Raw genomic sequence first — 26,484 nt, 5'->3', positions numbered from 1 at the left:
AAATCTTAAAGCCCATACAAACTTTCATCCCCTTTTTAACCCCCTTAGGGGTGAAATTTCTCAAATTTTTATAGCTAATAACCTGGCCGTGGATTTTTTTGACAGATTAGTAAAGTTTGCATCAAAATCTGTTTAGCCGTTTTCATTTGATCTATCTCCGGCGCAGACAAACAGACAAAAATTCTAAAAACTGTTGGAACTTGTTCTGTTATCGATTCTAAGTATCCCCAGCCAATTTTTTTTTTTCGAATATCTTCCATGTACAGACTTTCGACCCTCTTCCGCTTTATTATATGTATAGATTTTGTGTCAATTGTCGCACCTGTCAGCGATGTGAAATTGGGGCCTGTTTTTGACCACCTGTATAGGTACTTACGAAAGCAAAACAAAATACATGGTGATAAAAAAATAGATATATATTTTAGATAATGGCCACATTCGGCAGGTATCACAATACAAGACAATATATACAAGGGCATCTTTTCATAAGGCATACAACTGACATAAAATAATATGCTCAAACCCATAACGCATGTGGATTAGGAATCAACTCTTCTATTTCTTGAGAGCTCACTTGCTCGTCGACAAGCATTTTTGCACAAAGACACCCCTCTCCGACGCTCCCGTCATCACTAACTATGCAATTTCCTAATACCGCTTTGCAGCTATTGTAAAGTACATCTCTCAAATCAATGGGTTCTATTTTCTCGTTAGATTCCTTTTCTGCTGGTACTTTGTTTACTATTATGATATCTGAGTCAAATGTCTCTTTGATTTTGATAATTCCATCTTTTCGATATTCTAATTCTGGCATATTGTTAAGTTTAGAAGTATCTAACTTCATCGAAGTTTTGTCAATAGAATGGGAAGGCGGAGCTCGACCATCAAGGCATCTACACCCAGCACACCCGGTCCTTGCTTTGTCCTCATAATTGGTAGCAAAATTTGCTTCAAGCCCCGTAGTAGTAATATTACTTATTTCATTAATTTCTTCCTTTGCAATATCCGCATAAGTAGCTGAACTTGCCTGATGATAAGTACTATCCGAGGAGTTTTGAGGTTCTGGGTCACTGTGGTGGATAAATACATCCTTCAATGTGTTACATGTAGTAAGTTCTTGAGGTGCCGCAGTACAATTCAGAGTGTGATGTAAGTAATGAAGGCGTGTTATTGATTTTCCGCAGGTTACACATTCAACATTATCTGCAACAATTACATTTTCTTAATAAATGCTATGTTAGTTTTAACACTATTAATTACTGTTATAATTATAAACCTTACAATTTTAAACACAACACTTTTCTAAGACCAATACTTTGTAGTTTACACTTAGTTCTAGATCATGGCTGTGCTTCTACACTATAGTTGGACACAGGCACATTTATAGTTAGAGTGACAGGATTTAGAAGCATTAAGGGAATTTTAACTAAAAATAATAAATTAATCATCATCGGTCTATGAAATAAACAAATACGAATATACGAAAACCCCATCCATAACTCACCTGTATCAATTTTTCCGTGCATGTCATTTGCTAGACTAGAATCGGATGAGATGCCACTGTCTAATTTTGTATCTAAAACAAATTAAATATATAAGTATGTATATTTTAAATTAAAGTTTAACAATAAACACGAGCATAATTCAATTTTGAGTGAATTAATTTTTAGAACACTTAATTTCGTGTCCCTAGACTCTCTAGCACAGAAAAATTGATTTTTCCCCTCACTAGCTCGGAAAGTTGTCGTTTATCCTTCAATACAAGCGGGGAAAAACGCGTTTTATCCACTAGTGGGGAAAGTAATTTGACCTTGGATGGAGCGTGTTTAAGTAGCTTGACAGATGACAAAACGTAAAACGCTCATGATAATGGTTCGTTCGATATTAATTATCATTAAATTAATGGTTTGAGAATCTAATAAAAAATACCAAATTTAGCCTTTTTTAATGATTTTAAGTCGTAAACCTTAAAATTCCATAAGAAACGTTTGTTTTTTTATAATGATGTTAAATATAATTCTGAACGCACAAGTTGAGTCTATGCAATTTTAAAACGCATCGTTGACATTTCATACATCAGAAATGTCAACATTGTCAACAAATTTTTTACTTAAAACCTTTTCTCACCGACTCGCGTAAAAATACACAACTTCAAGAGTTTTCTGTTATAATATCGTAAAGAAATGAGTGATTCCAGTGATGAAGATGATCTAACGCCTGTGGATGTTGCACTTTCCTCGCTATAGTGAGGTGAAAAGTTTTGTGTTACACACGGGCGCAAATGTATTTTACTTCTCGTGTGTTGAAACACTCGCTACGCTCAGGATTCTATTTTAGAACCACTCGCTTCGCTCGTGGTTCACCTATAGAATCCTTTCGCCTGCTCGTGTTTCAATTCTACACTCGCGGGTAAAATACAACTTTGCACCCTTGTATAACAAATAACTATTTCAAAAACCATGTAAATTTTTTTCCTTTTTGTTTACACGGGCATTAAAAATTAGATCCATAAGTATTAATTTAACACATTAAAATTAACAACTTGATCAGATAAAAGTTACATTTTGTACGGTAACGCCGCAGAATAAAGTTTTCTCCCATACAATTATCAGGGACACACCATTTTTGCATTTATCTGCTGCTTTACCGTACAAAATGTAACTTTTATCTGATCAAGTTGTTAATTTTAATGTGTTAATTAAATACTTATGTATCTTTATAAACATTAACAAAAAAATCAACATGGTTTTCGAAAATCGACTTTTCTTTGCTAGGGAGTCTAAAACACGAAATCAGTGTTCTAAAAGTCAATTCACCCTTTTACCAAATTGTCAGTGGTATAGGTGCACTAATGTGAGTCTCACACAATGTAAGTTATGAGTTACCTGTACAATTGACATCAACGTATTTGTTATGTGTAGACATATGCTTCTTCAATGTATGTTTTGTAGTAAATTTACTTTTGCAGTGGTGAGATTTAAGATGGGTTTTCAAATGATGAGACTGAATGAAACCTGAAACATTAAATAATAAAATAATAATATTGGTACAGTCGGACCAAGCTAGTTCCGTACAAACTTTGCACGAAGGAAGGTGAGTAAGTGCCTATCTAACTATGACGTTTATCAGTTTCATCTCCACACTTTGTCACTTCAAAGTCTGTGCAGTCAGCTTTTTATTGACGCTACCATAGATATAATTCACATCGAAATCGCGTACCTCAAAACGTATATTAGAATGGAATGTCCAAACTTTAACTATAAAGTGTTAGATATTGTTATTCTCTCCGGCCGGCCGGCATACAAAACCATCAAAAAACCGTGTGAGGAACGTGAAAGAAGACGCTGCAGCACGTGGTCACGTGGACTCCAAGACTCCACCTTCCATCATCAGCTCTCAGGTTAGTGGCTCCAGTGTAATCCTATTCGGTTTAAGCATCGTAGCTAATGTATACGTCGCGCAGTTAACTTTTGTCCATTTTCAAATTACCCAATTGTAGCCAATAAACCAGAAAAGAACTCGTAAAGCATATTTTATGGTCAAAATTCTTTTTGTTGTCTTGTTGACCACTCTGTTACCGTTCTATTTTTGTCTTTTATCAAATAAATCAAAAACGTTGTGCTATTGCAAGTTTTTTTAGCTGTAGATTATAATTCTCTTGAGAAAAATTCAAAACTAAATTTCACCCCATACAAAAAGCTCCACTCCGTCACATTTTTCGGGGACAAAAAACAAGACAACGTAAAGAATTTTAAGCCAACTATCCAATCGTAAACTCGTTTGAAATAAAATAAGGACCACAAAATTTAACTGTTAGTAAAGGGTTCATAAATAGCATAAATAGTCTATACTTACATACAGATAAAAACTTTTATAAAAAAAAGATAAACCTACTTCAAAAAGGATGAAATAAAATATTATCCTTTTTAGGGTTCCGTGTTTAAGTATATGCGTTACCAACTGATATGTTTGAAGTCGGTGCCAAGCCAAATTTTGAACCATATATTCATAGTGATTTTGGTGCAATTTGATAAGGATGCGGCTATATAAGTATGTACGTTGGATTGCCTGACGCAGCGTACTACGTACGCGAACAACACGCGAACGCGCGAAGCGGCGCGGCACGGCGCCTTAATTAATCCTTTGATACCTATAGAAGTGTCCTACGTGGTGGACGATCTCGTTGCGAACGCAAACGCCTTGGGCCGGCCGCGCCGCGCCGCATCGCTTCGCTTTGCGTTCGCGAGTGTTCGCCTATGTAAGACGCAGCGTTACACGACTACAACTCACGATCGCCCAGTGGAAGATTTTAAAACCGTAACGAGTGCAGCCATCACCTACTTGGACAAATGTAGATTTAGATTATAAGCTAGTTAATAAATGAACAGTGTAAAATATAATTGCCATACGATAAATAAATAAATAAACTGTAAATCTAATGCGTTTATTTGTCGTCGTATTTTTTTAAGAGCATTTCTTACTAATTCTTGAACAGTCCATAGCACGCCAGTGTGGAATTGGGACTGAGTTATTTTCTATCGCTTATTCAGAGGACTACATTTTAAAAGGCATGTATTTAACAGATAACAATGTTTTATTTCAATGACATTTTGTGCATAAGTAGGTATCTAAAGTATCATACTAATCAGAACATATTATAACCGTAAGTAGAAAGCTAAAAAAAATAAGTATCCGAAATGTATGTTTCGGTGCTTTTCCACACATCAATCGTAAAAAGCAGTGACAGATTTCGTTATGGTATAAGCGACCGGTATCTATTATATTTATCGATACGGATTCGTTTTGAAAGTAAAACAACTATACCTACGTACGGTATCGGTACCACCGGTATAAAATTTAAAAAGGACAACATTTTTTTATAAGTGAATCTGAACCATTATTTACCGAGCGTCAGCGAAGGTCTCCGTTTCAGCGTGGGCAAAAATGTTCTCCTTTGCAGATCTCATTTCTCGACTGATTCTCGTGAAAATTTGTAATCAGATTCGGTAGTTCGATAAAATTATTCTGTGGTTTCGCTTTTTTTTTTAAGTTCAAAAAGGCAGAAATTGGCATACAGGACTAAAGCGCCAGTAGGGTCTATGACACTTAAGACCATTGTGACTACGCCGCGCCGCGTGGAACGTGAGGTGCGTTGGGGTAAGTGCATATAATTCATTCAACGAAAAAAAAATACCTCTTATAAGCTCACTGGTGTGTCTGCCTATCTGTTACATTCAATTCACATATTATTATGTCACATAAGTATAGTAAGTCGGTGCCGAAGACGGACTAGTAAAGTAAATAAATGAAATTTAAACTTATTTGCGGTCATTTTTGGTATCGTGTGACATATCAGATATAATTTTATTTATTCATAAAAACAAAGAAACAAATATAATAAAACTTACTATTTAAGTACAAAAACTGTGGCGTACAGCCAGTGGACTGTATGAAAATTGTGCGGGTTGGGTCTGCTGTTGGCAGAGGCCTCTGCTGGTGGTGGCTCCTTGTTGGTTCTTTCTTTATATATTCTTAATAATATTTTTTACTAAATATTATTTATATTCGTGCTGTTTTCGATTGCGATTCTAATGACACAATAATTTTAAAGGCAGATAATTACAAAAATATTATAAATAGGTAAAAAATTACCATAACCTATCTCTGATTTTTTTTAAATATACAATAAATAGTTCAACGCCATAAGATCAATGGAAAACCTATAAAATGGACAAGCGTGATGTGATCTTAAAGAAAAAATAGACCATAATTTAAAAATAAATGATTATTCTCCCGCCAAACAATTGCCTTTGGAAAAAAGTTTTTAAAAGTATATGTGATAGGACACCTCTTTGTTTCATATTTGTATACCTATAGCAAAAGTTATCTAGTGATTAGTGACCTATTGTTATTGCGTGTAATGCTAGGGAAGTAGGTGTACGTCAAGTGCCATCGCTTTTGCGGGGAATTTAATGCCAATGACAAATTGACAGCTTAATGGTCATAAGTCTTTATAATTTAATTTCAACTTAAAAAATTAAGTGTAATAAACAAACTTAATTGTATTAGAGCTACTTTTGGGCATTTCTATTTAAAGATGTACCAAAAAAATCGTGTTATTAATTGGGAATTTTTATTTTATTTCTACTCAGTCACGAGCTTTTTTAATTTTTACTGCGAAAAAAGTGTCCCCAATATTTTTGGTCCGTTTGGTTACGGTTTCCAATTGATACTTACAACGTTACAACCTTCTATGACTGTAACAAATCGGACAAAAGTTTTAAAATCTAAAATACAAGTTACAATTTTAAATAGGAATGCCTATTTATGTGATCGCCCTCGATTACCAAATTCGAACAATTGGTTCCTGGTCACCGATTAGATTCCATCTTATATATGCACTTATCCCAACACACCTCACGTTCTATGCTGCGCGGTTTTATTGCCGTTCCCACCGTCGTAAGTAACATCAACAACTGCACTGAAATAACACCGGTAGGTATAATATTTTTTAATTTTCATCTTATTATTTTAACAGCGAAACAAACAGCGAATATACCACATAAAAATAAATCAGAAAATATATAAGGTAAATTAGCCAACACTGTTTTCACATATATTTTTGTTGTTTTATTTAATTAAATTTCCGCCCTGCCTAAACTATTTATTTAAATTCCCATTGAATTAATTTTGAGCCTTAAGAAAAACCGTATAAAGTAGTAAATACAATCTTACATCTGACCTATGACATCTGGTTTTATTCGTTATAATTTTACAAAACGCGTATCTCGACAAAGCAATATTAAGCAGAAAACAGTCAATGACATGAACAGACAAGGAAAGCAAGATTGTATTGTTTCTCTTTCTTCTTTCAATGGAACGCTTTTAGAGTTTCTGTTCCTCAAAGGAGGCTAGTGGTTAATACTAAACTAAAAGTGCTATCATAAAAAAACATAATGGGGTCACTGACCTGTCCCTGTAAAGTGAGGTAGTGTGCGTAAAGTGCGCTTGTGTGTGAAATATTGACAGAATCTGAAAATTTACCCACCTCTCCTGTCGCCTTAACATAAATCGTTATTTTTAGTATTTTTTTACTAAGTAGCAACGAATTGCAGATTTCCTAGTTTTAACTTATTTTTTATGAGGCATTCGAAAGACGATAATGATTTCTATTTTATTGCAGCAAGGAATTTTTGAATCTGCATTATTACAGCTTGAAGTTATTTGCTCATTACTTTTCTAGTATTATTTTTTCACGACACATGGTCAAAGTCGTAATTAATCTTTCGCTTTGAATTTAATTAAAGATTAAACTAGTATTTTTTTTGCATAATTTCATATTGTTTATCGATAAAATACCTCCTCTGTTATCTTAATTAACTATTCATGATACCGTATACACATAAAAAAAACTGACTGAAAAAAACCGTGCCACTATTACTGGGGTCAAATTAAAAACCGCAAATCGATGTACAGGTTAGCCGTTTGGCACACGCATACTAGAGGTAAAAACAAAATTTTTGACCCGCAGTTCCTAAAAAAAATTCCCTGGGGGGGGAGTGGTAAAACATTATTTTTTTGTGGTATCATACGAAAGGGCTTTTTGAGGCGATTCTAAAAATATGTCACATCATTACATTTAGGACATTTTTTTTATTAAAACAAAGTATTTTCGATACCATACAAAAAAAAAAATATTTTACCACTCCCCCCCCCCTTGTTTTGACCTCTAGTATGTGTGTGCCAAACGGCTAACCTGTACATCGATTTGCGGTTTTTCTTTGTAATTGGGGTCGAGCGGCTTCCGCTATCATGTTAAGTTTGTTTGGGTCCTCTTGGCCTGGTCTACCTCCAGTGTCACTGTGTCGTGTCACTTATGGGACATCCTGCATATTACATAGGCTCTAAACATTCAGTACAGTGCTAAAGTTAAAATGTATCTGAAAAAGATGACATCACCGGGCTTCAGGCCTGCGTTAGCTTTACGCGTTTATCCTCATTAATAGCATATAAGAATAAAAATAGCAAATGATGAATAACCTTTCTCACAAACATAACAAAAGTGCTGCTTAGCATTGGTGTGGGTCAGCTCGTGATGTTTCAAGTGATGGGGGAAGTTGAACCTCTTCTTACACCCCGCGAACGCGCAGCGGAACCTTCGCTCCGACTCGGGTTGGTGTGTTTTGGAGTGCGTGCGCAGCGCCTGCTCGCTGCTGAAAGTGGCCGCGCACTCGGGGCAGCTGTAGCTTCCTGCCAATTAACATAAACAATACCATTGACAATACATATAGGTATAAAAAATGTAGCAACGATATCCACAATCATGCTTTTTGCCAGATGTTGGTCAAGTAAATAAATATTTGACAGAAATAACGTTCAGACATTAGCGTTAAAAATTGCATACACGGTTTGTTTATTTTCTTAATACCTCTATAATAACTTTGAAGTATTCTTTCTACAGGGTGTTTGGTAACAGGATGCAAAACTGAAAGTAGGTGATAGTTTAGGCCATTCAGAATATTTTAAGGCATATATGTCTTAGACAATTTTTTTTTTATTTTTTTTATTTAAGTTTTAGCATTTGCTGATACGATAGCTACAGCCGTGCTTGATAGCTTAAATGAAAGGGCAAAAGGGCAATAGCCAGCCAAGCATGTTTTTAAAATGGTTTGAATAACCAAGGCTATTTTAGTTTTTTTTTAATATCCTAAGAAAACACTTTAATAAAAATAAAAAACGTTTTTTTTTGCCTTAAAATGCTCTGAATGGCCTAAACTAACACCTACTTTCGGCTTTGCATCCTGTTACCAAACACCCTGTATATCGCACACCAAAATAGTATTTTATACAATCGTGATATAATAGAGAGCTTTTCAGTCGAGTACCGTGTTTAAGCAACGAAGCTTGCTGAGTTGCTTAAGTTAAGGTACGAGATTGAAAAGCTTGATTATATCACTATTGTATACAATACTTTTTCTACGAGACAAAAAAATAATACTTTCAACTAGTAGAATCATATAGGTAAACAAACCAAAAGTATACAGGATACGCGAGCTGCCGCAGCCCGCGATACCTTCATACTCTAAGGGGCCCACAGACTATCAGTCCGCCGGACGATATCGGCCTGTCAGTTGTTCGGAGCTGTCAAATTTTTGTTCTAACTGACAGGCCGATATCGTCCGGCGGACTGATAGTCAGTGGGCCCCTGTACGCGCCCCGGCCGCGGCCGGCGCGGGCCCGGCGCCCCCGGCGGGTTGGTCAACGACAACTCCTCATAACTTATGAGGCCCTGGTACCTGCTCCTTGCTAAATTCAATTTTAAGACAGTTTTTTTCTCGATTTTGGCCACCGTAGCCTATGGAGACTAACAAGCAACGCTAAGCGGTTTTCGTAGGGTATGGATGTTGCTATATGAAGGGTGTCACATGCGCGTTTCTGACTTATGAAGCAATTGTTTCTACTACAACATAAAATAAAATGTTTTTGTTGGCCAACCAATCACAAAGCAGATGCATTGAATCGAGTCTCCTCGAAATGTATGAAGTTCTATTTTCAAAATTTTTATAATTGACTAAACCGTATCGATATAGTTATTTACGATACAAGTGCGGAAAAGAGGAAATTCGAAACGAGTGGCGATCAATTAAAACACGACCGCAGGGAGTGTTTTAAATCGACACGAGTTGCGAATTACCTATTCGCACGTGTATCGTACAAAGTTTTACAGTACATATGGCCCTTTAAACTTTCGACATATGCACGAAAAGTGCTATTTGACGCACAAGTAGCACCATATGTACTGTAAAAATTCTTATGCTTGAGTCGGAAGTGCCATAGACTAACCAACGTTGAAAAGAGTAAGGTTGTAGTGTTGCATGTGAAGTTGTAATACACAGATTATACTCAACGAGTAGAAAAAAATATTTTGCATAAGTAACAGAGTTCTGTTATAATATTGTAAACAATGTAGGTGTCAGCAGGAACTTTCCATATGTATGCGTTCGGTTTACAGATGCATACATATGCATACCTACGTAATGCATATTTTTTAAGACGTATTTTTTTGCATACGACATAATTCAATGTTGCACCAGTTGTTTGAGAGAACAAGGCCGTGTTGCATAATAAACTACAAGCTAATACTATTAGTGATTTGATTTACCATACAAAATCACTAATAGTATTAGCTTGTATTTTATTATGCAATAGGTCCCAGATAGGGCCTACCGCCAACACCGAAAAATCTACTCGTTTACTGCCAAAAAGGCGATCAAAATCGAATGAAGTCAAGTATCACTAGAAGTATTTAATTCAGAATTCATGTGTGATTGCAGAACGTAACTTATTTGCTTGCCCTTGCCCTTATTCTTGATGATGCCTCTGTGCCATTGCCATCCTCTTGGGGTTGGAAGTCATCTAATGAAAGTTGGGAACCGCAATGGTCTGAAGCCAGGGAGATATGGCGTGAATTATCATACCTGGACCATTGCGGTTGTAAAAAAGGTTACGAAACAATGCGCTGCACGTGTCGGAGGGTGGGTCTACCCTGCACAGTGCAATGCAGAATGCAGCACATGCAAAGGCAACTGTAAAAACGAAAGGTACTTATAGATAAACTACGCTAAACTGTCCCGCCCCTCCATTACTATTTCAATACTACGCACATTGAAATAGTAATGGAGGGGCGGGACAGTTTGGCGTAGTTCATTTCTATATATTCAATTTTATTATATTAGGTAGGTATATTTTGTTCTGATTTCATATGATTTTTTTTACAGTTTAACCACATCGGACTAAGATGATAAAAAGGAATAAATTTGACGCCCGCGGGTAAATGTACCTTATGGCGGTTGGCGCTTAAGCTATTATTAACGCGGCTCCAATACTATCGCGGTGCTATGCGACGTAAGCGCCAGCCTCTATAAGGTTCCTTTTGCCGTGGAACGTCACAAATAATAAGCAGCAATACAATTATTTATAGCTCAATAAATAAAGTAAATATGTATTATTTTCTTTTTTTACCTTTAAATATAAAGAAATATCATCAAAGTTGTCAGTTTTGATGCGAGGGGGCCGTTTCGGACGGGTGTTACGCGCTTTTTGTAATGCGTATAGTTAAAAAACTACTCAACGGATTGTCAAGTTTTTTATTTTATTTTGTAGCTAATATTATCAGGTTTCATTTAAATGAAAGAATATGTGACCATACTATAGAACATTTAGTTGTTATTTTCAGTAGAAGGAAAAAAATAAAAAAATAAAAACATAATTTTCTTAATATTCGGCCGCCATCTTTAATTTTTTAAATGGTATTTTTTTTCCGATTACAGAAAGAAAACGTAAACAGTGTAAGCTTAACAACAATAATATAGTATGGCTCCATGTCTTTAACAAAAATCAGTTTTGTGGTCCCATCGTGAAGAAAGCATGAAACTTGGCATGAATGTAGCTGTCATATATGTGCTTCAATGTCGATATGGAAGCACGTCGAGAAATAATTTTCCCCCCTCCCCCCCCCCCCCTTTATCTCCCTCATTCTGGTTTTCTGAATTATCTACAAAAACGATACGACTGAGGAGTTCACTCTTCAGATACCAAATCATCGTCGATAAATTGCCTACAAAACGATACATTTTATAGTGCTAAGATTAATATATTTCTATATACAGCCATCAACATATTATGAAATTGTAAAAACAGGCACACTTTTTTCTTTCTTGCTTCATTTATAGGAAAACGACAAGAGTGGTGATAAAATAGGCTAAAGAAGTTAAATACCTTATACATTTAGCTACAAAATGACATGACATAGTCGTAGAGGCATTACTTCCAGAGTTACAGCTCACCGCGTCTGACTCAAGTACTCTTTTTTACCTTTTTACTATACCATCTTTCCATATCTTTCCGTTAACTATGTTTGCGTAGATTCAGTTTCCAATTAGAAATAAAACACCATAAAATGGAGTGAGTAGGGTTCGCGGGGAAAGTTGGGTTATGAATAGGGAGAGAAGGGATGAAAGGGGGGTGAGATGGGATTTTAAGGTTACTGCTACAAAAATAATGTATTGTAATAAAAAAATAAACAAACAACATGAGCAAAACGAATAACGCCCTAACCACTACTACTAACGCCATCCAGCAGGAAGTAGCAGAAGCAACCCTCCGATGGGGACCTACTAGCGACCTCCAACGATGAGCGGCGGCACTGTTTTAGTTCCCTAAAGCGCCGCTAGATGTCGCCGGCAAAACGCCATCGGATTCGTAGATCGCGGTGTTAAGATTTTCCCCGATTTGGTTAGGTCCGCCGCCTGAAATTTGTTTTGTATCGAATCTTCGGTACTGACTAGTGCTACCTATAGCCCTCTGCTTCCCTCGTGGAACTACGCGCTATAGCTAGTATTCGTCTTTGACCAACGTGCTTCCGCTCCGGCCCTCTTGCTCCTTGCCGGTTGGGGAACGCGTTATATTCGTCATCATATTGTACTACGCTGAATATAAGATTATTCATTTCAACACCACCGGTTTCTCTTCTCTCCCCGCACGCACCCCCGCTACAACTGGCAGCCCAACGTTAGGCGTAGCGAGCTCACGCGCGCATTGCTGGAGGTGCCGTCGTAACCTATGAAGGGCGAAGTAAAGCCGGAGGTGTCCACACCGCCATCCAAGTCCCCAACTGTCTCACCGAAGCGCAGACCTTCAGGGCCCAGACTAGTAACCAAACCAGTGCGGGCAGTACGGAAACCGAGGAAGCCCGCGAATATGGCAGTGTCACTGACGGAAGAACAGTTTCAACGTATGATGGCGGCCATGGCACCAAAGCCTGGGTCCCTGACACGCTGCACACTTGCATACGACGGAACAAAGGAAACCGACGTGGTGGAGGCATTCTTGGCTGCCGTCAACACGTATAAGCTTTCCGAGCGCATATCGGATCAGGACGCTCTGACGGGCCTCCCGCTCCTCCTTAAAGGTGCCGCGGCGACTTGGTGGCAGGGCATGCAGGATAAGATCGCCACCTGGGAAGATTTCCAAGAACGCCTGCGGAGGACCTTTGCACCCAAGAAACCAGCGTACCTCATATGTATGGAAATCACGAGCGTTACACAGAAACCCGAGGAGACAACGGAGGCTTTTGTATCTAAGAAGCGGATGCTATTTTCGCTTTTACCGCGCCCAGAATTCCTAGAGACCCAGCAGCTGGACCTCATTTACGGTCTACTCACGCCCTATATCCAGGAAAAGGTCCCTAGAACAACGTTTACTACGTATGACAAGTTCCTGGAGGATGCGGTAGCTGCAGAACGACTGCGGGACACCTGGAAATCTGCCTCGACTGGTGCCTCGGCTGCCGCCACAACTGCTGCTTCAGCATCAGCTGCGTTGCCGGAGGCTGCGCACGTTCCAGCCCCTTCGCAAAGAAAACCCAGACAACGCTGCCGGTACTGCAAGCTGCCCGGCCATTCACTGGAAGAATGCCGGAGGAAGCAAAAGGCGGATGAACATCCCAAGGCCTCGTCTAACGCACCTGCTGGCACCGATAAGCAGTCCTCTTCCTCTTTCACCGCTCTCGTAGCACCCAAGTTTTCATGCTATGGGTGTGGCGCTCCCGGAGTCGTCCGAAGCAACTGCTCTACATGTCACAAGACGAGGGGAAGCGCCTCAACCAGCTTTAGTGCACTCGGTGTGGAACTGGATACCCGTGAAAGGCCGCTAGTTTTCATCTCGACTAAAGGAAGAACAGAGGGAGCCCTAGTGGACACAGGTGCCAAGTCGAGCCTCGCGTCGCCAGAACTGTTCCGCCACCTACGGCAGGCAGGGTGTACCTTTGCTTCGCAACGAGCCATCGTCACACTGGGTGATGGGATATCCCAGACGCGACCCGTCCTGACGACTGTCGTCGACGTCGAGCTAGGGGGCCGAACAATCCCGACTATGTTCCTGGCCCTGCCAGAATCCAGATCGCACCGAACACTCTTAGGAGTAGGCTTCATCCAGGATGGGCTCATAGTCCTGGATCTGCCTCAATTCACCTGGCATTTTAAGGGTGAGGAAATGAATCCGAACGAGCTGTACAGCGAAGACTTCGCTACTTTTGGACCAGCACCTGCATATCAACCGACCGTATGGGAGATCCCGGCGAAGCCCGAAGCAAGCCGAACGGGTCAAGACAACCAGAACTATGGCCCTCTATACAGGATTGATTTGGCGCCAACGAAAAGGAAAACTTATGACGAAAGAAACGTCATAACCTTCGACGGGCATCGCCTGGTAGAAGACGCTCTCTTTGAGGATGCGTGTTGTCAGATAGAAGAGCAAACAGTTACGCTGTCACCTGACTCCGCGAACTTATTCCCCGACACGTCGATCGGCGCATTCGACGCTGCTCCGGATCCCGCCTCCGAGGAGAAGATGCAAGCACTCATCGAGGCCAATGCAAGCGTTTTTGTGCCAAACGGAAAACCGACGACTCAGGCGGAACACATTATAGACACGGGCACCCATGGTCCCATGGCGGTACCCCCGTATCGTCTTTCACCTACTAAGACGCAAATCCTGCGGGAAGAGACTACCAAGATGCTGGCCGAAGGAATAATATCGCCATGTACCTCACCCTGGTCGGCCCCGGTAGTACTTGTCCCCAAAAAAGATGGCACCACCAGAGTTTGTGTGGACTACCGACAGCTGAACTCCATTACCACTCCGGACAACTACCCTCTGCCACGCATTGACGACCTACTACACAATGCCAAACAAACTCCGTTTATGTCCACACTGGACCTCAAGTCCGGCTACTGGCAGATCAAAGTAAGGGAAGAGGACCAGCCTAAAGCTTGTTTCATCACTCCGTTCGGGACATACGCCTTCAATCGCATGCCATTCGGGTTACGAAACGCCCCAGCGACATTCCAGCGCCTCATGGACCGATTCCGCATCCAGCTAAGTAACATCAAGCTGATAGTCTATCTGGATGATCTCATCGTCTTGTCCCCGACCTTAGAGGCTCACTTATATGACCTGCAGGAGGTTTTCTCCCTGCTAAAAGAATACAATCTTACGGTCAATAAAGAGAAGTGCCGGTTCTGCTGCGCCAAGGTCAAGTATCTAGGTCACTACATCCGTTAAGCAAAGCTAGCTTAGGTTATAGCGCCAAGTTCGGTCCTCGACGAGATGGGCCGTACGTAGTCAAACAGCGACACGGACCAAGTTCATTCCAGCTTACAAGTCCTCGGAACCAGAACCGCATCATCGGGGTATACCACGCCTCCGCCCTCCAACCCTATAAAGGAACTGACCCTGCGGAGCTACCAGAGCCGGTACGGCCGATTCGCAAAAGAGGAAGACCACGCAAAGAAAACGGAACGCGGTTCTCTTCGTCGCGTCGCCTTCAGGAACCGAGGGGGAGTCTGTAATAAAAAAATAAACAAACAACATGAGCAAAACGAATAACGCCCTAACCACTACTACTAACGCCATCCAGCAGGAAGTAGCAGAAGCAACCCTCCGATGGGGACCTACTAGCGACCTCCAACGATGAGCGGCGGCACTGTTTTAGTTCCCTAAAGCGCCGCTAGATGTCGCCGGCAAAACGCCATCGGATTCATAGATCGCGGTGTTAAGATTTTCCCCGATTTGGTTAGGTCCGCCGCCTGAAATTTGTTTTGTATCGAATCTTCGGTACTGACTAGTGCTACCTATAGCCCTCTGCTTCCCTCGTGGAACTACGCGCTATAGCTAGTATTCGTCTTTGACCAACGTGCTTCCGCTCCGGCCCTCTTGCTCCTTGCCGGTTGGGGAACGCGTTATATTCGTCATCATATTGTACTACGCTGAATATAAGATAAGATTATTCATTTCAACACCACCGGTTTCTCTTCTCTCCCCGCACGCACCCCCGCTACAGTATTCTAATTTAAAATGGAGCTATAGTAATACTCATAATAAAAAAAAAACGATCCAACAATCTTCCAAAATCACCTTTGTATGAAATCCCATCTCACCCCAATTTCGAGGGACTACGGGGTGAGGTGAAAAGGGTGAGGACAAAATAAAATAAAAACTAAAATACAAACGTCCGGAACACTTATTATATACACCATTCAGTTTGCATATGTAAAAATAAAATGTTATCGAGGTTTGAATGTCAGTTTTGTCCCTACTCACCCCATTTTACGGTAGTCCATGTGTTAATCCAGGCCATAGTCTATCTATATGTAAAATTTAATTTGAAAAACAAACCAAATTACCGATTCCGGATTACCTGTATACCTAACGTCACAACGATCACATTATTAAACCTGTAAAGCACCTCGTTTAATACATTAAACCAGATGCTTTGATAATGTGATCGGGCTTCTATTGGTGTAAGGGTTTCAAGCAATTTGTTAAAAATACAGTAAAGTCCAATGAAAATTATATATATTTATTTCAATTAGTGATGGGCGAGCGGAAAGTTTCCTTTCCAGGAAACTTTCGGTAACGTTATTTACTGAGAATATTTCCGCAATATTCTCCTGACGTGAAAAATAGGGAAATTAACTTTTTTTTTCATGATTATATTGCACTTTTCTTAGTGAGTAGAGCTGTCAAAAGAGACACTTAGTAATATTACAAATGGAAAATATAATACATACCTAAAAGGGTTTCTTAGTTAGTGATAAGAATATTTTGAAAAATTATGTTTAATATAAAAATTAACGTACATAAATTTGTGCCCCATCGTTCAATAGGATTTTAAAAATGATTTAAAGGTGTTTAAGATCATTTTTTGCTTAAATAAATACTTTGGGAGATAATCGAACCGAAAGTCTTAAGAGATTATGAACCTGAATCAACAGTTTCCTAGACTTTTTCATTATTTTTCTAGCTAAACTTTATTTATTTTGCTTTCTTAATTCTTATATTTGTATAAAATTTAAGAATCATAAAAAATTCTAAAGAAACGAGTGTACAAGAAGAGCGTATGATCCAAAGAAACTTGCGGCAGTTACGTTAGTTTGACGGTACCAGTATTGTACCAAAAAAAAATTTGTACTGTGGCCATTAGGTAACTAGGGATATTATGTGACCTAAACAATGAACTTTCGTAGAAACCAGTCTCATCGAGGGTACTAGTTAATGCGTCCACAATGTCCACATGCAGTTATAATTTGATTTAACAAAAATAGCACTTAAATCTATGCCAATCAAAAATGCATTTTTTAAGCATAGCTTTGCGAGAAACAACATACAGGAATGTTATTTATAGACCATATTTCCATAATAAAACATAAATTACCAAGGAAATTTCCCTGCAATTTATGAGAATTTTACGGCAATTTATGGAAATTTACGAAAAATTCATGAAATTTCAAGTGGAATGATCCTGGTTTTAACGTAAGGATAAGGAACCTTGTATTTCTAAAATATTTCATCATTAGAAAAAATCTAGTTTCTATACAAATAACGCGCGCTTTTTGATAAATTGCCAGTTTTGGGAATGTTTCCGTAACATTACCGAGAATATTCTCTCAATCGGAAATATGTTCGGCAATTTCCCATCACTAATTTCAATGCATATCACAGGAATCTCCCCCATACTTACAGAGATCACTACAGGAAAGACCTGACTTCCTACATAGGCATCGTCCTTTAATGCAGCTGCGACATGAACACTTCGTCAATTCCTTTACGGATGCTGACGTTTCTTTGCTTGTACTCCAAAATGGAATCCAAATACCATCTTCTTTCATCCATCCCCAGTTCTCAAAGTTCGGGGCCATGGATAGGCTGCCACCAACACTCAGTGCTCTTGAACAGCATGCAAAACGAGCTTATTTGCAAGCAGGATTGATCTGGGGTCAGAGTCTGATACCAAACCCTGAATGTCCGAACTTTGAGAACTGGGGATGGATAAATGAAGATTTTATTATTATTATTATTTGTATGTCTTCCATATCACAGGACCATGTGGTCCCGGACCTTTGGGAGGCGTACGTACGGCCGAAGCCAACAGCGCAGAGGCCCTTTAAGATACTTTAATCTAAAAGCAAGAGACACGTGGCGGATACCATCCCCGAAAGCACAATGTGATACATACGGAGATGGTCCCCACCAGGTGCAAAGACTATTGCAGTGCAGCACTTTTGTGCTGCGATGGGAACTAAGGTCATGGGCTATTGATTTGAATGTTGGTTGGACTGGATAATGGGCTATGGGGGGAGACTAGCGGACACCTGCCGTGACAATCAGTCTCAAAATTGTGTAAGACAGGTGGTGACTCGCCAACTCATTTAGTGGGCCCTACACCGGCCGCACGCACAGTGCGACAATAGGGCAACACTTCAGAGCGGCTGTGAGGTTGTCGAGAGGTGAGTCTGCGGTAGCCAGATCCCGGTGATCCGTTCAGCAGGCCGCCGGCGTTATGACATTTTACACTTCCAACCTGGAGCATAGGTCCCGCTCTTGCGACTCCACTCTGGCCGGCCAGTCAAGGCAAGCACAGAGGCGAGGGCCAGATGACAGGGCCCTCTGGAATAGGGGTCCGCGGTGTCGCCACTCACCGTCAGCTCGCCACAAGCTGCCCCCGCGGGGTTTATTATTATTATTATTATAGCCTCTTTATTTCCATACTCTTTTCAATTATTTAGTTTCTATTTTAGTTTTTAATTTTGGTTAAAATATGTTTTTAAGGTGTTGTTGTTTCTGTTGATTTTTCTTTCTTGGGATATGGATCCCGTTTGGGTAGTTCTTTAAAGGTCTATTAACTCGGTATTGCTGTTGTTTTGTAATCACAAATCTGCAATTACTTACATAGGTAAGTATTCGTCTTTAACAATATATTTACTTGTAGCAGCATTTAAGGCCAATCTAGACGGGACAACCTGATTAAATTGTCAAATTAATTGTATGGTGTGAAAGCATACATGAAACTGGCTCATCGATCCCACTTGATTTGAATGTAAGATTGTGACCTATCAAATCAGGAAGGGGGCGGCAAAATTCCAATATTTGACGCTAGTTTGATGGACGTACGGAACACTTTTTATTAATTTATTGAGCCCGAATGTCACTAATAATAATTACTAAATTTGTAACTAAGTTTTAGGCGTGTGGACGCTAGATGAGATGTATGGCAATTTTATCCCCAGAAATCTTTCTCTAAGAAATACTCCGAGCAAATGGTGCTATATTTTTGCGGAAACTAATTTTCTTGCCCAGTAGCATTGATCCATTTATTTTTAATATCGGCATCTTGTGGGAACCTACAATAATTAATAATAAAGGAATAGAAAATATAAATCGTTTATTCATGGCACATTGCATGCATTGTACGCATAAGTACATTAAGTACCTAGTCTAATTATATTAACGATGAAAATATGATGGGTGTAAAAAACAAAAACGTATGTAAAGGAATACGAAGGTTTGAAAGGTTGCCATGAAATGACCCCGACTTAACTTAGTGCTTGATGACCAGAGCTGCCATATTTACTTAGACATTGATTATCCCAAATAATAATTAGAAACGTGTCTAAAATAATAATTTATTACCGAACCAAACATCAAACTTGAAATATCGTAACTTTAACTTTATCGATATAAATATCGACATTGCGCAGCATCTGAGTAGCGAAGTTATTTGACATTTAGGATAGCGAATATTCCAGATAAACGTAAAGAATAGTGACAAAGGATTGTGAACTCTAAGTTCTAACTGATAAAATATAGATTTACTTAACGAACATTCGTAAATAATGCAAAATAAACAGATTTTTCGTATTTATCGGTTTATATTTAAATAAATAACCACCGGTGATAGGAAATACCTCCACGTGAAAGATTTTTTTAACCGCTGTGATTTCTGCAGCTTAATACTGCACAATACGGCATTTTGAATTTAATTATCAATTTTTGTTAGACGAGCGTACGTACGACGTGAATGTCATTCGAGCATGAAGTTTACACAACAACTGAGCATAGTCTGTGCATAAAGTGAGTCGGTCGCTACTAACTGTCGGATAGACGAGAACGCCCACTTGCCATCTCCATCCTACTCCGTGGGTTGGGCAGCGTTCGGGAAGCTCCACAGTATCTTTTCGTCCAAATTGCCGCAGTGTCTTAAGTCAAAAGTCTTTGACCTGTGTGTGTTGCCAGTGGTGACATACGGATCTGAGACGTGGGCGCTAACGATGGACCTCATAAGTTGCTCGCAGAACTGATGGCCGGTGGGGCCGGAAGGTTCTGGAGTGGCGTCCGCGTACCGGAAGACGAACTGCCGGTAGGCCTTTAACGAGGTGGAGCGACGACCTGGTGAAGGTCGCGGGAATTCGGTGGATGCGAGCGGCACAGGATCGGTCGGAGTGGCGAGCCTTGGGGGAGGCCTATGTCCAGCAGTGGACGTCTATCGGCTGACATGATGATGATGATGATGAACCGTAGTCGTAACTGTAGTCATTTACAAAATAATTGAAAACATATGATTTTTTTACCGTGCATGGACATAAGTACTGCTAAAATATGCTACTAACTCAATAAATTATAACTTTACCGCAATAAATGTATTGTCAAAATATACGAAATTTTATGAGCTATCCAAAAATATAAGTTTTATTGCTGTATAATGTTGTATAACACAGTAATGATGAATTTCTTTCAGCATGGGCACTGTGCAGTGTGCATGGTCATGTAAATGGAGCCCGGCCGTCGTCGACGTCGTTGAGTTTTCATTATTTATCGGGTTCTATTATTCTGATATATTTATATATTCTTGGCGGTTACCATTAGCAAGCATATTAAATTTTCTGATCATACTCTATTGTTTGAAATCTGAGGCCCAAAATTACAATTTTAAAAATATTAAAAGAAAAAGTTTCATTTTTACCTAAGAGGTTTCCTTAGTGACCGAAATAATTTGTGAAAAATATAATATAGTAGATATAGCGTGAAATGTTTCAGAATAAAAATTAACAAACTATTTATTAACTTTCCAAGAATATTGATTTTGTTACCGTACAACTTAAACAAACAATTTCGTCAAGCAAATACAAACGCCGCGGCGGGCGCCTCGGTAGACCAGCAGCATTCTATTATACTTTGACATTAGGTACATTTATAATGTTCCTAAATGTGAGGTGTTGTTAAGTATATTATATCGATAAAAATGATAGTTTTGTAGACTACATTTAGTCATTCATCAGTCTATTTGTTTTATTTTATATCACAGGAAACTTATGTTTTCACAAAAGCCCCGTTTTAGGTTCATAACTTCGTTAAGTTCCTAGCTTTCATGATTGCAAGACCACTGCACATGAAGTACTGAATATCGGAGTCGTTATTTGACTTACGTCTACAATCTACATGTAAAACTTTTTCAAACACACTCCGTACTTAATAATTTAAAATCACCTTCGAGATCTAAGGCTTGTGGTGTTTTTCAGTGATATTTGTCGCCGCACGCTCCGGGTTGCCAAATAAGTGACTATTAACTATTTGAGTAGTAGCGTAGTAGGTCCACATAGGTGATACTTTCAGTTTTAGATGGTAAATAAAATTAGCATTTAAGGTCAACATTTGTAACACTCAAGAAGGAAAATAATGTGCGATTGCCTATCGTAACCTGATAACTTGAAGTAAGAACTAATGGCGAATAAATAAAAACAAGTAATTATTTTAGTGCATTGTTATCTCCGGTTTTATGATGGCGAAATTAATTAGGCGTACTGTCAATAACTATAATTATGTATTATTAACAAAACTTTCCAAGTATATGACAATTTCCCTAAGGCCAGGGAGCACCACAAGCCTTCGGGAAATTGTCATATACTTGGAAATTTCGACCCATGCCACCGTGACCGGATAGCCGAGCGGTTCAGGCACCTGTCCGGTAAACGGGGTACGCTGGTTCGATTCCAGCTCTGGACACTGGAGGCTGGTCATTTTTTCCTTCGTATATGACATTTATTTCAGTTTATACTCATATAGATATTAACGTTGTACAATTCACTTTGAGCTATATACACTATAGCTACTTAAATGCATTATAGCGGCGAAAACAGCTACTTGACCTTAAACTTTAAAGCTTTAGATGAACCTCTTACACTTTTATGTCACCAGAGCCTGTAGGCTAAGACTAAATATGTATAGCTTTTCTAGAGCCAGTCTATGTCTTTAAGTAATAATAAAATAGGTGCTAAGTATCGCCTAATTGTTTGTTGGGATTTATATGACGGTGCGCAGTGACCCACCCTGAACAAAATTTATAATTACTTGGTTGTGTAATATCATACACCAATAAAACTTATATTCTTGGATAGCTCATACATTTTCCCGTATATTTTGAAATAACATTTATTGCGGTAAAGTTATAATTTATTGAGTTAGTAGCATATTTTAGCAGTACTTATGTCCATGCACGGTAAAAAATCATGTTTTCAATTATTTTGTAAATGACTACAGTTACGACTACGGTTATTAAAACATAATTATAGCACGTTTAATATTCTTTCAAATGGTATCTAACACCAATTAATCAGTAAAATAGAACCCGAGAAATAATGAAAAGTTGACGTCGGTCCCCCGCCATTTATGTGTCCGTGCGTAGTGACCACCCATGCTGAACAGAATTCGTCTTAACTTGGAAAAAAAAAAAAACATACACCAATAAAACTTATATTTTTGGAAAGCTAATGAAATATCCCGTATATTTTGTAATAACATTAATTGCGGTAAATTTATAATTTATTGAGTTAGAAGCATGTTTTACCAGTACTTATGCCATCCATGCACGGTAAAAAATCATATATTTTAAAATATTTTGTTAACGACTACAGTTATGACTATGGTTATTTAGAAACAATTATAGCACGTTTAATATTCTTTCAAACGACACCTCACACGAACCGATTGGTCCCATAGGACTCAAGATGTGAACAAATATCAAAGATATCTTTGCCCCCCTTTTTCTCGACCCGTCCCCCCCCCTCCATAAACTAAAACCGGTCAATTCGTATTCTGGAGACCACGAGGAACACATCCATACCAGTTTTAGGTATTTAGAAGAGATGTCGACGACTTTTCTCCATACAAGCCGGTTTCCTCCAGTCTATTGTGACGGACGGGTAACTACGGAGCCCTACAATGAGCATGGCCCGACATGCTCTATGCCTTTTTTTCAAATATTCAGCACTTGAACCTCTTATGGTCACAGAATTAATTCAGATATTGTCCATGACACCTATTTTGTGTGTTGTTTTACTAGCCTATAAGTGTTCCACTGCTCGGCAAAGGCCTTCCCTTTCACCGCTATTTAGTCCTGTCCAAATTGTCCAATGCACACTCCCACTTCTTTTCCAAATATGTGTCCGGCCATCTCCATTTTGGTCTTCCTTTGCCCCGAGGTCCATCCTGTAGAAGCCAGTATGTGGCTAGTTCATTAATTCGGCCAACGTGCTCTGCCCAGCCCCATTTAGCCCACTTATAGCTTTGCGACCTTCATGCCCACATCCACAATACCGGTTTTGGAACGCAGTTCGGTGTATATATATGAAATATGCTCGGTTGGTCGGTTCTACGAACATCCAGCATGCTGCGTTCCATTGCTCTCTGACAAACCTTGAGGCTGGACTTTTCAGTTTCAGTTTAAGACAAAGTTTATGAATAGGTAGGATAGACATTCCGACCAGTTTATTTGAAAAAGAATATCTGAATTTATACCAAATTGACCTGAATATCTATTCAGGAGCTGAATTTCTTAAAAAACAAGCGCACGTGTTGTCATCACGGTTTATGAGATTAAGCCTGGTGACAGACAGACGGACAGTGGAGTCTTAGTCCCGTTTTTACCCTTTGGGTACGGAACCCTAAAAAGTAACCACGGAACCATATACATTAGACACACGTAGGGAACTTTTGAAATGTTTACGTTTCCCATTCGTAGAGTGTCCTAACAGCAAAATCCAACTATCTATGCCTCTTTCGCACATTACTTTTTATATGTGTGTGGTGGTCGAAAATCGTGGGTTTACCCTCGGGTTGTGCTTTAGGTGTCAATTTCGGTCAGGGTCCGTTTCATACAGACAAGTGGTTAATAAGGATATTCGCTGACTTTAAAAATGTTTGACGAGGGTGTATTTTAAAATGGCATAAAATCGTCAAATGAAGAAGTTTAATAATAAATAATACTTCGTTTTAAAGAACATATTAACAATTTACTTAAATAAAACAAAATTGGGCGATATGATGAGTAATTATTGAGAAAAGTTATCTTAAAAATGAAAAAAAAAAAACGTTAAATGCTTAAAAATTTGCATCTTAGGTGACAGATTGCACAAAAACTATAAGTGATAGCACTGTAGTGTGTATAAGAGATTAATAGCAAATTTATTAAGGATCACTTCATTCCTGCACACTTTTTCTGTATCTTGAACGGTTTCCTTAAAAATTTAGAAAAACCGCGTTTCGGGCCCTTTGCGGGGGTGTGGAGGGGTGACGCAGAGGGGGGAGGGATGGGGAGGGTTGATGAAAAATAACTTCGGTCCATAACGTACATATCCCAATTAAAAAAAGTCTTCCATTAATTATGCCGTAATTTTAGCTAATTTCCCTCAGCTAATTGTTTTGGTACTATTTCAAATTCTAGTATCATATTGAATAATCTCGTTAAGTTAAGTAATATTGGAGCTCCTAGTTTAAGGCAGTCATTTGCTAGCCCATCTGGACCAGGGCTCTTTTCATTTTTCAGTTTCTTTATGTGAGAGTTTACTTCGTCTTCATCGATTGAGTTAACTAAGTTGCACTCATTGTTGTTGATATTGTGTTCATGCTGTAATGGAGTATTTTCTTTCTTGCTGTAGAGTTCTCTATAAAACTTAGTTGCATGCTCTAATATCTCCTTTCTAGATTTGGTCTTGCCTGAGCTGTTCTCTAACTTTTGTATCTAATTCTCGTGTAGAGACATTTCCTTGTAAGCTCTTTTGGTACTTCTGTGCGTATGTATATTTCTTGTTATTATCTCTTCCCTGTAATTATTGTAGTCCTGTTTTATTGCTTTGTTAGTGTTTTTAAACGTTTGTGTGAGTTCCTTTTTTGATCTTTAGTTTTGTTTTTAGTTTGTATTAATTCTGCATGTTTCTTGATTAGTTCTTTTGTATGATTGGTAAGTATTGTATGTTGTTTCCTTCTAGTTTCTTCCCTACTTTGTAAACTGCGCAATATATTCTCTTCCAGGTAGTTGTAATATGTTTGTACACTTTCAGGCACATGAGTATTACTATAGCCCCATTTTTAATTAGAATACATTATTTTTGTAGCCGTAGCCTTAAAATTCCATCTCACCCCCCTTTCATCCCTTCTCTCCCCATTCATAACCCAACTCTCCCCGCGAACCCTACTCACTCCATTTTACGGTAATTTATTTCTAATTGGAAACTGAATCTACGCAAAACCAAGTTAACGGAAAGATGGTATTGAAAAAGGCAAAAAAAGAGTACCTGAGTCTGACGCGGTGAGCTGTAACTCTGGAAGTAATGCCTCTACGACTATGAAATAAGTGTCATTTTGTAGCTAAATGTATAAGAGGTATTTAACTTCTTCCTATTTTATCACCACTCTTGTCTTTTTCCTATAAATGAAGCAAGAAAGAAAAAAGGGTGCCTGTTTTTACAATTTCATAATATGTTGATGGCTGTATATAGAAATATATTAATCTTACCACTATAAAATGTAGTATCGTTTTGTAGGCAATTTATCGACGATGATTTGGTCTCTGAAGAGTAAACTCCTCAGTCATATCATTTTTGTAGAAAATTCAGAAAACCAGAATGAGGAAGTTTCATGCTTTTTTCACGATGGGACTGTATTTTAAGTTAAGGACTCCTACTTATTGTACTTGCCTTTGTGTGCATATTTCATGTGTCTCTTAAGTAAGATATCATCACGGAAGCAGCCTCCACAATCATTGCATCGCACAGAGCCCTTCCTCTCATGTTGCTTTTGATGCCTTCGCAATGCTGACCTAACAGCATTTTATTAATTAATTCAAATTATGCAATGAATAAAACTACATACAGTGTTGACTACAGAGCTAGTACTTACAAAAAGCTAAATTTTTTTGCACACTCTATACAACTAAACTGAGGGAAATGACTCTCCTGATGTCTCTTCCGCTCACTCTCGTACTTGAACTTTTTATCACAATGAGCGCACTTCAACATGATTTATCGTAATTTTCATCTCTAAACAAAGCGTAAACTTATTTCATGACAAGTGATGAAGAATGTGTCATATACTAAGTAGTTATAAAATAAATGATAATATATTATTATATAAGGGGAATGACAATGTCCGGGGCCTTCGCAAGAGTAAATAATTTTGTAGATAATATCAACAATATAGAAATAGCGATATGGATAACATCACAATTCTTTTTTTTTTGTGAAAATGGCTTTTGCTGTCAGGGCACTTTTACTTTGCTAAAACATCACAATCTTATAACTGAAACGTAGTAAT

At 38.7% G+C, this 26,484-nt stretch overlaps 3 protein-coding genes across 4 annotated transcripts in view; 2 read left to right on the top strand and 1 right to left on the bottom strand.

Moving 5' to 3' along the window:
- Nucleotides 1-26,484, top strand: part of LOC134754957 (small ribosomal subunit protein uS14m) — a 306,550-nt gene that overhangs the window by 121,389 nt on the left and 158,677 nt on the right. The gene's annotated exons all lie outside the window — the stretch shown is intronic.
- LOC134753885 (oocyte zinc finger protein XlCOF6-like) lies at nt 401-26,484 on the bottom strand. 2 transcript variants are annotated; one of them, XM_063689846.1, is made up of 6 exons: nt 26,071-26,484; nt 25,865-25,990; nt 8,041-8,246; nt 2,886-3,014; nt 1,505-1,576; nt 401-1,203 (listed from the first exon to the last, which is right to left on the bottom strand). In XM_063689846.1, exons 1-6 carry the CDS (start codon nt 26,187-26,189, stop codon nt 518-520), a joined length of 1,338 nt encoding a protein of 445 aa, XP_063545916.1. In that variant the 5' UTR covers nt 26,190-26,484; the 3' UTR covers nt 401-517. The 2 variants fall into 2 exon arrangements, with proteins under 2 accessions (XP_063545916.1, XP_063545917.1); XM_063689847.1 differs by having other exon boundaries at nt 25,865-25,985; nt 26,071-26,192.
- Nucleotides 12,264-15,123, top strand: LOC134754798 (uncharacterized). Its single transcript, XM_063691163.1, has one exon. The coding sequence runs from the start codon at nt 12,622-12,624 to the stop codon at nt 15,121-15,123; it is 2,502 nt and encodes an 833-aa protein (XP_063547233.1). The 5' UTR covers nt 12,264-12,621.

Source organism: Cydia strobilella, chromosome Z (assembly GCF_947568885.1).
Source record: "Cydia strobilella chromosome Z, ilCydStro3.1, whole genome shotgun sequence".
NCBI classification, from domain to species: Eukaryota; Metazoa; Arthropoda; class Insecta; order Lepidoptera; family Tortricidae; genus Cydia; species Cydia strobilella.
This window is presented reverse-complemented; position numbering and strand designations above follow the sequence as displayed.

Bases quoted from the DNA above. Each gene is read 5' to 3' on its own strand.
- LOC134754798 (XM_063691163.1), top strand. From the start codon at position 12,622: ATGAAGGGCGAAGTAAAGCCGGAGGTGTCCACACCGCCATCCAAGTCC.
- LOC134753885 (XM_063689846.1), bottom strand. From the start codon at position 26,189: ATGTTGAAGTGCGCTCATTGTGATAAAAAGTTCAAGTACGAGAGTGAG. The intron at 25,991-26,070 runs GTAAGTACTAGC...AAATGCTGTTAG, and splicing joins GCAAAAAAATTTAGCTTTTT to GTCAGCATTGCGAAGGCATC. The intron at 3,015-8,040 runs GTTATTCATCAT...TTAATGTTTCAG, and splicing joins TTGTTATGTTTGTGAGAAAG to GTTTCATTCAGTCTCATCAT.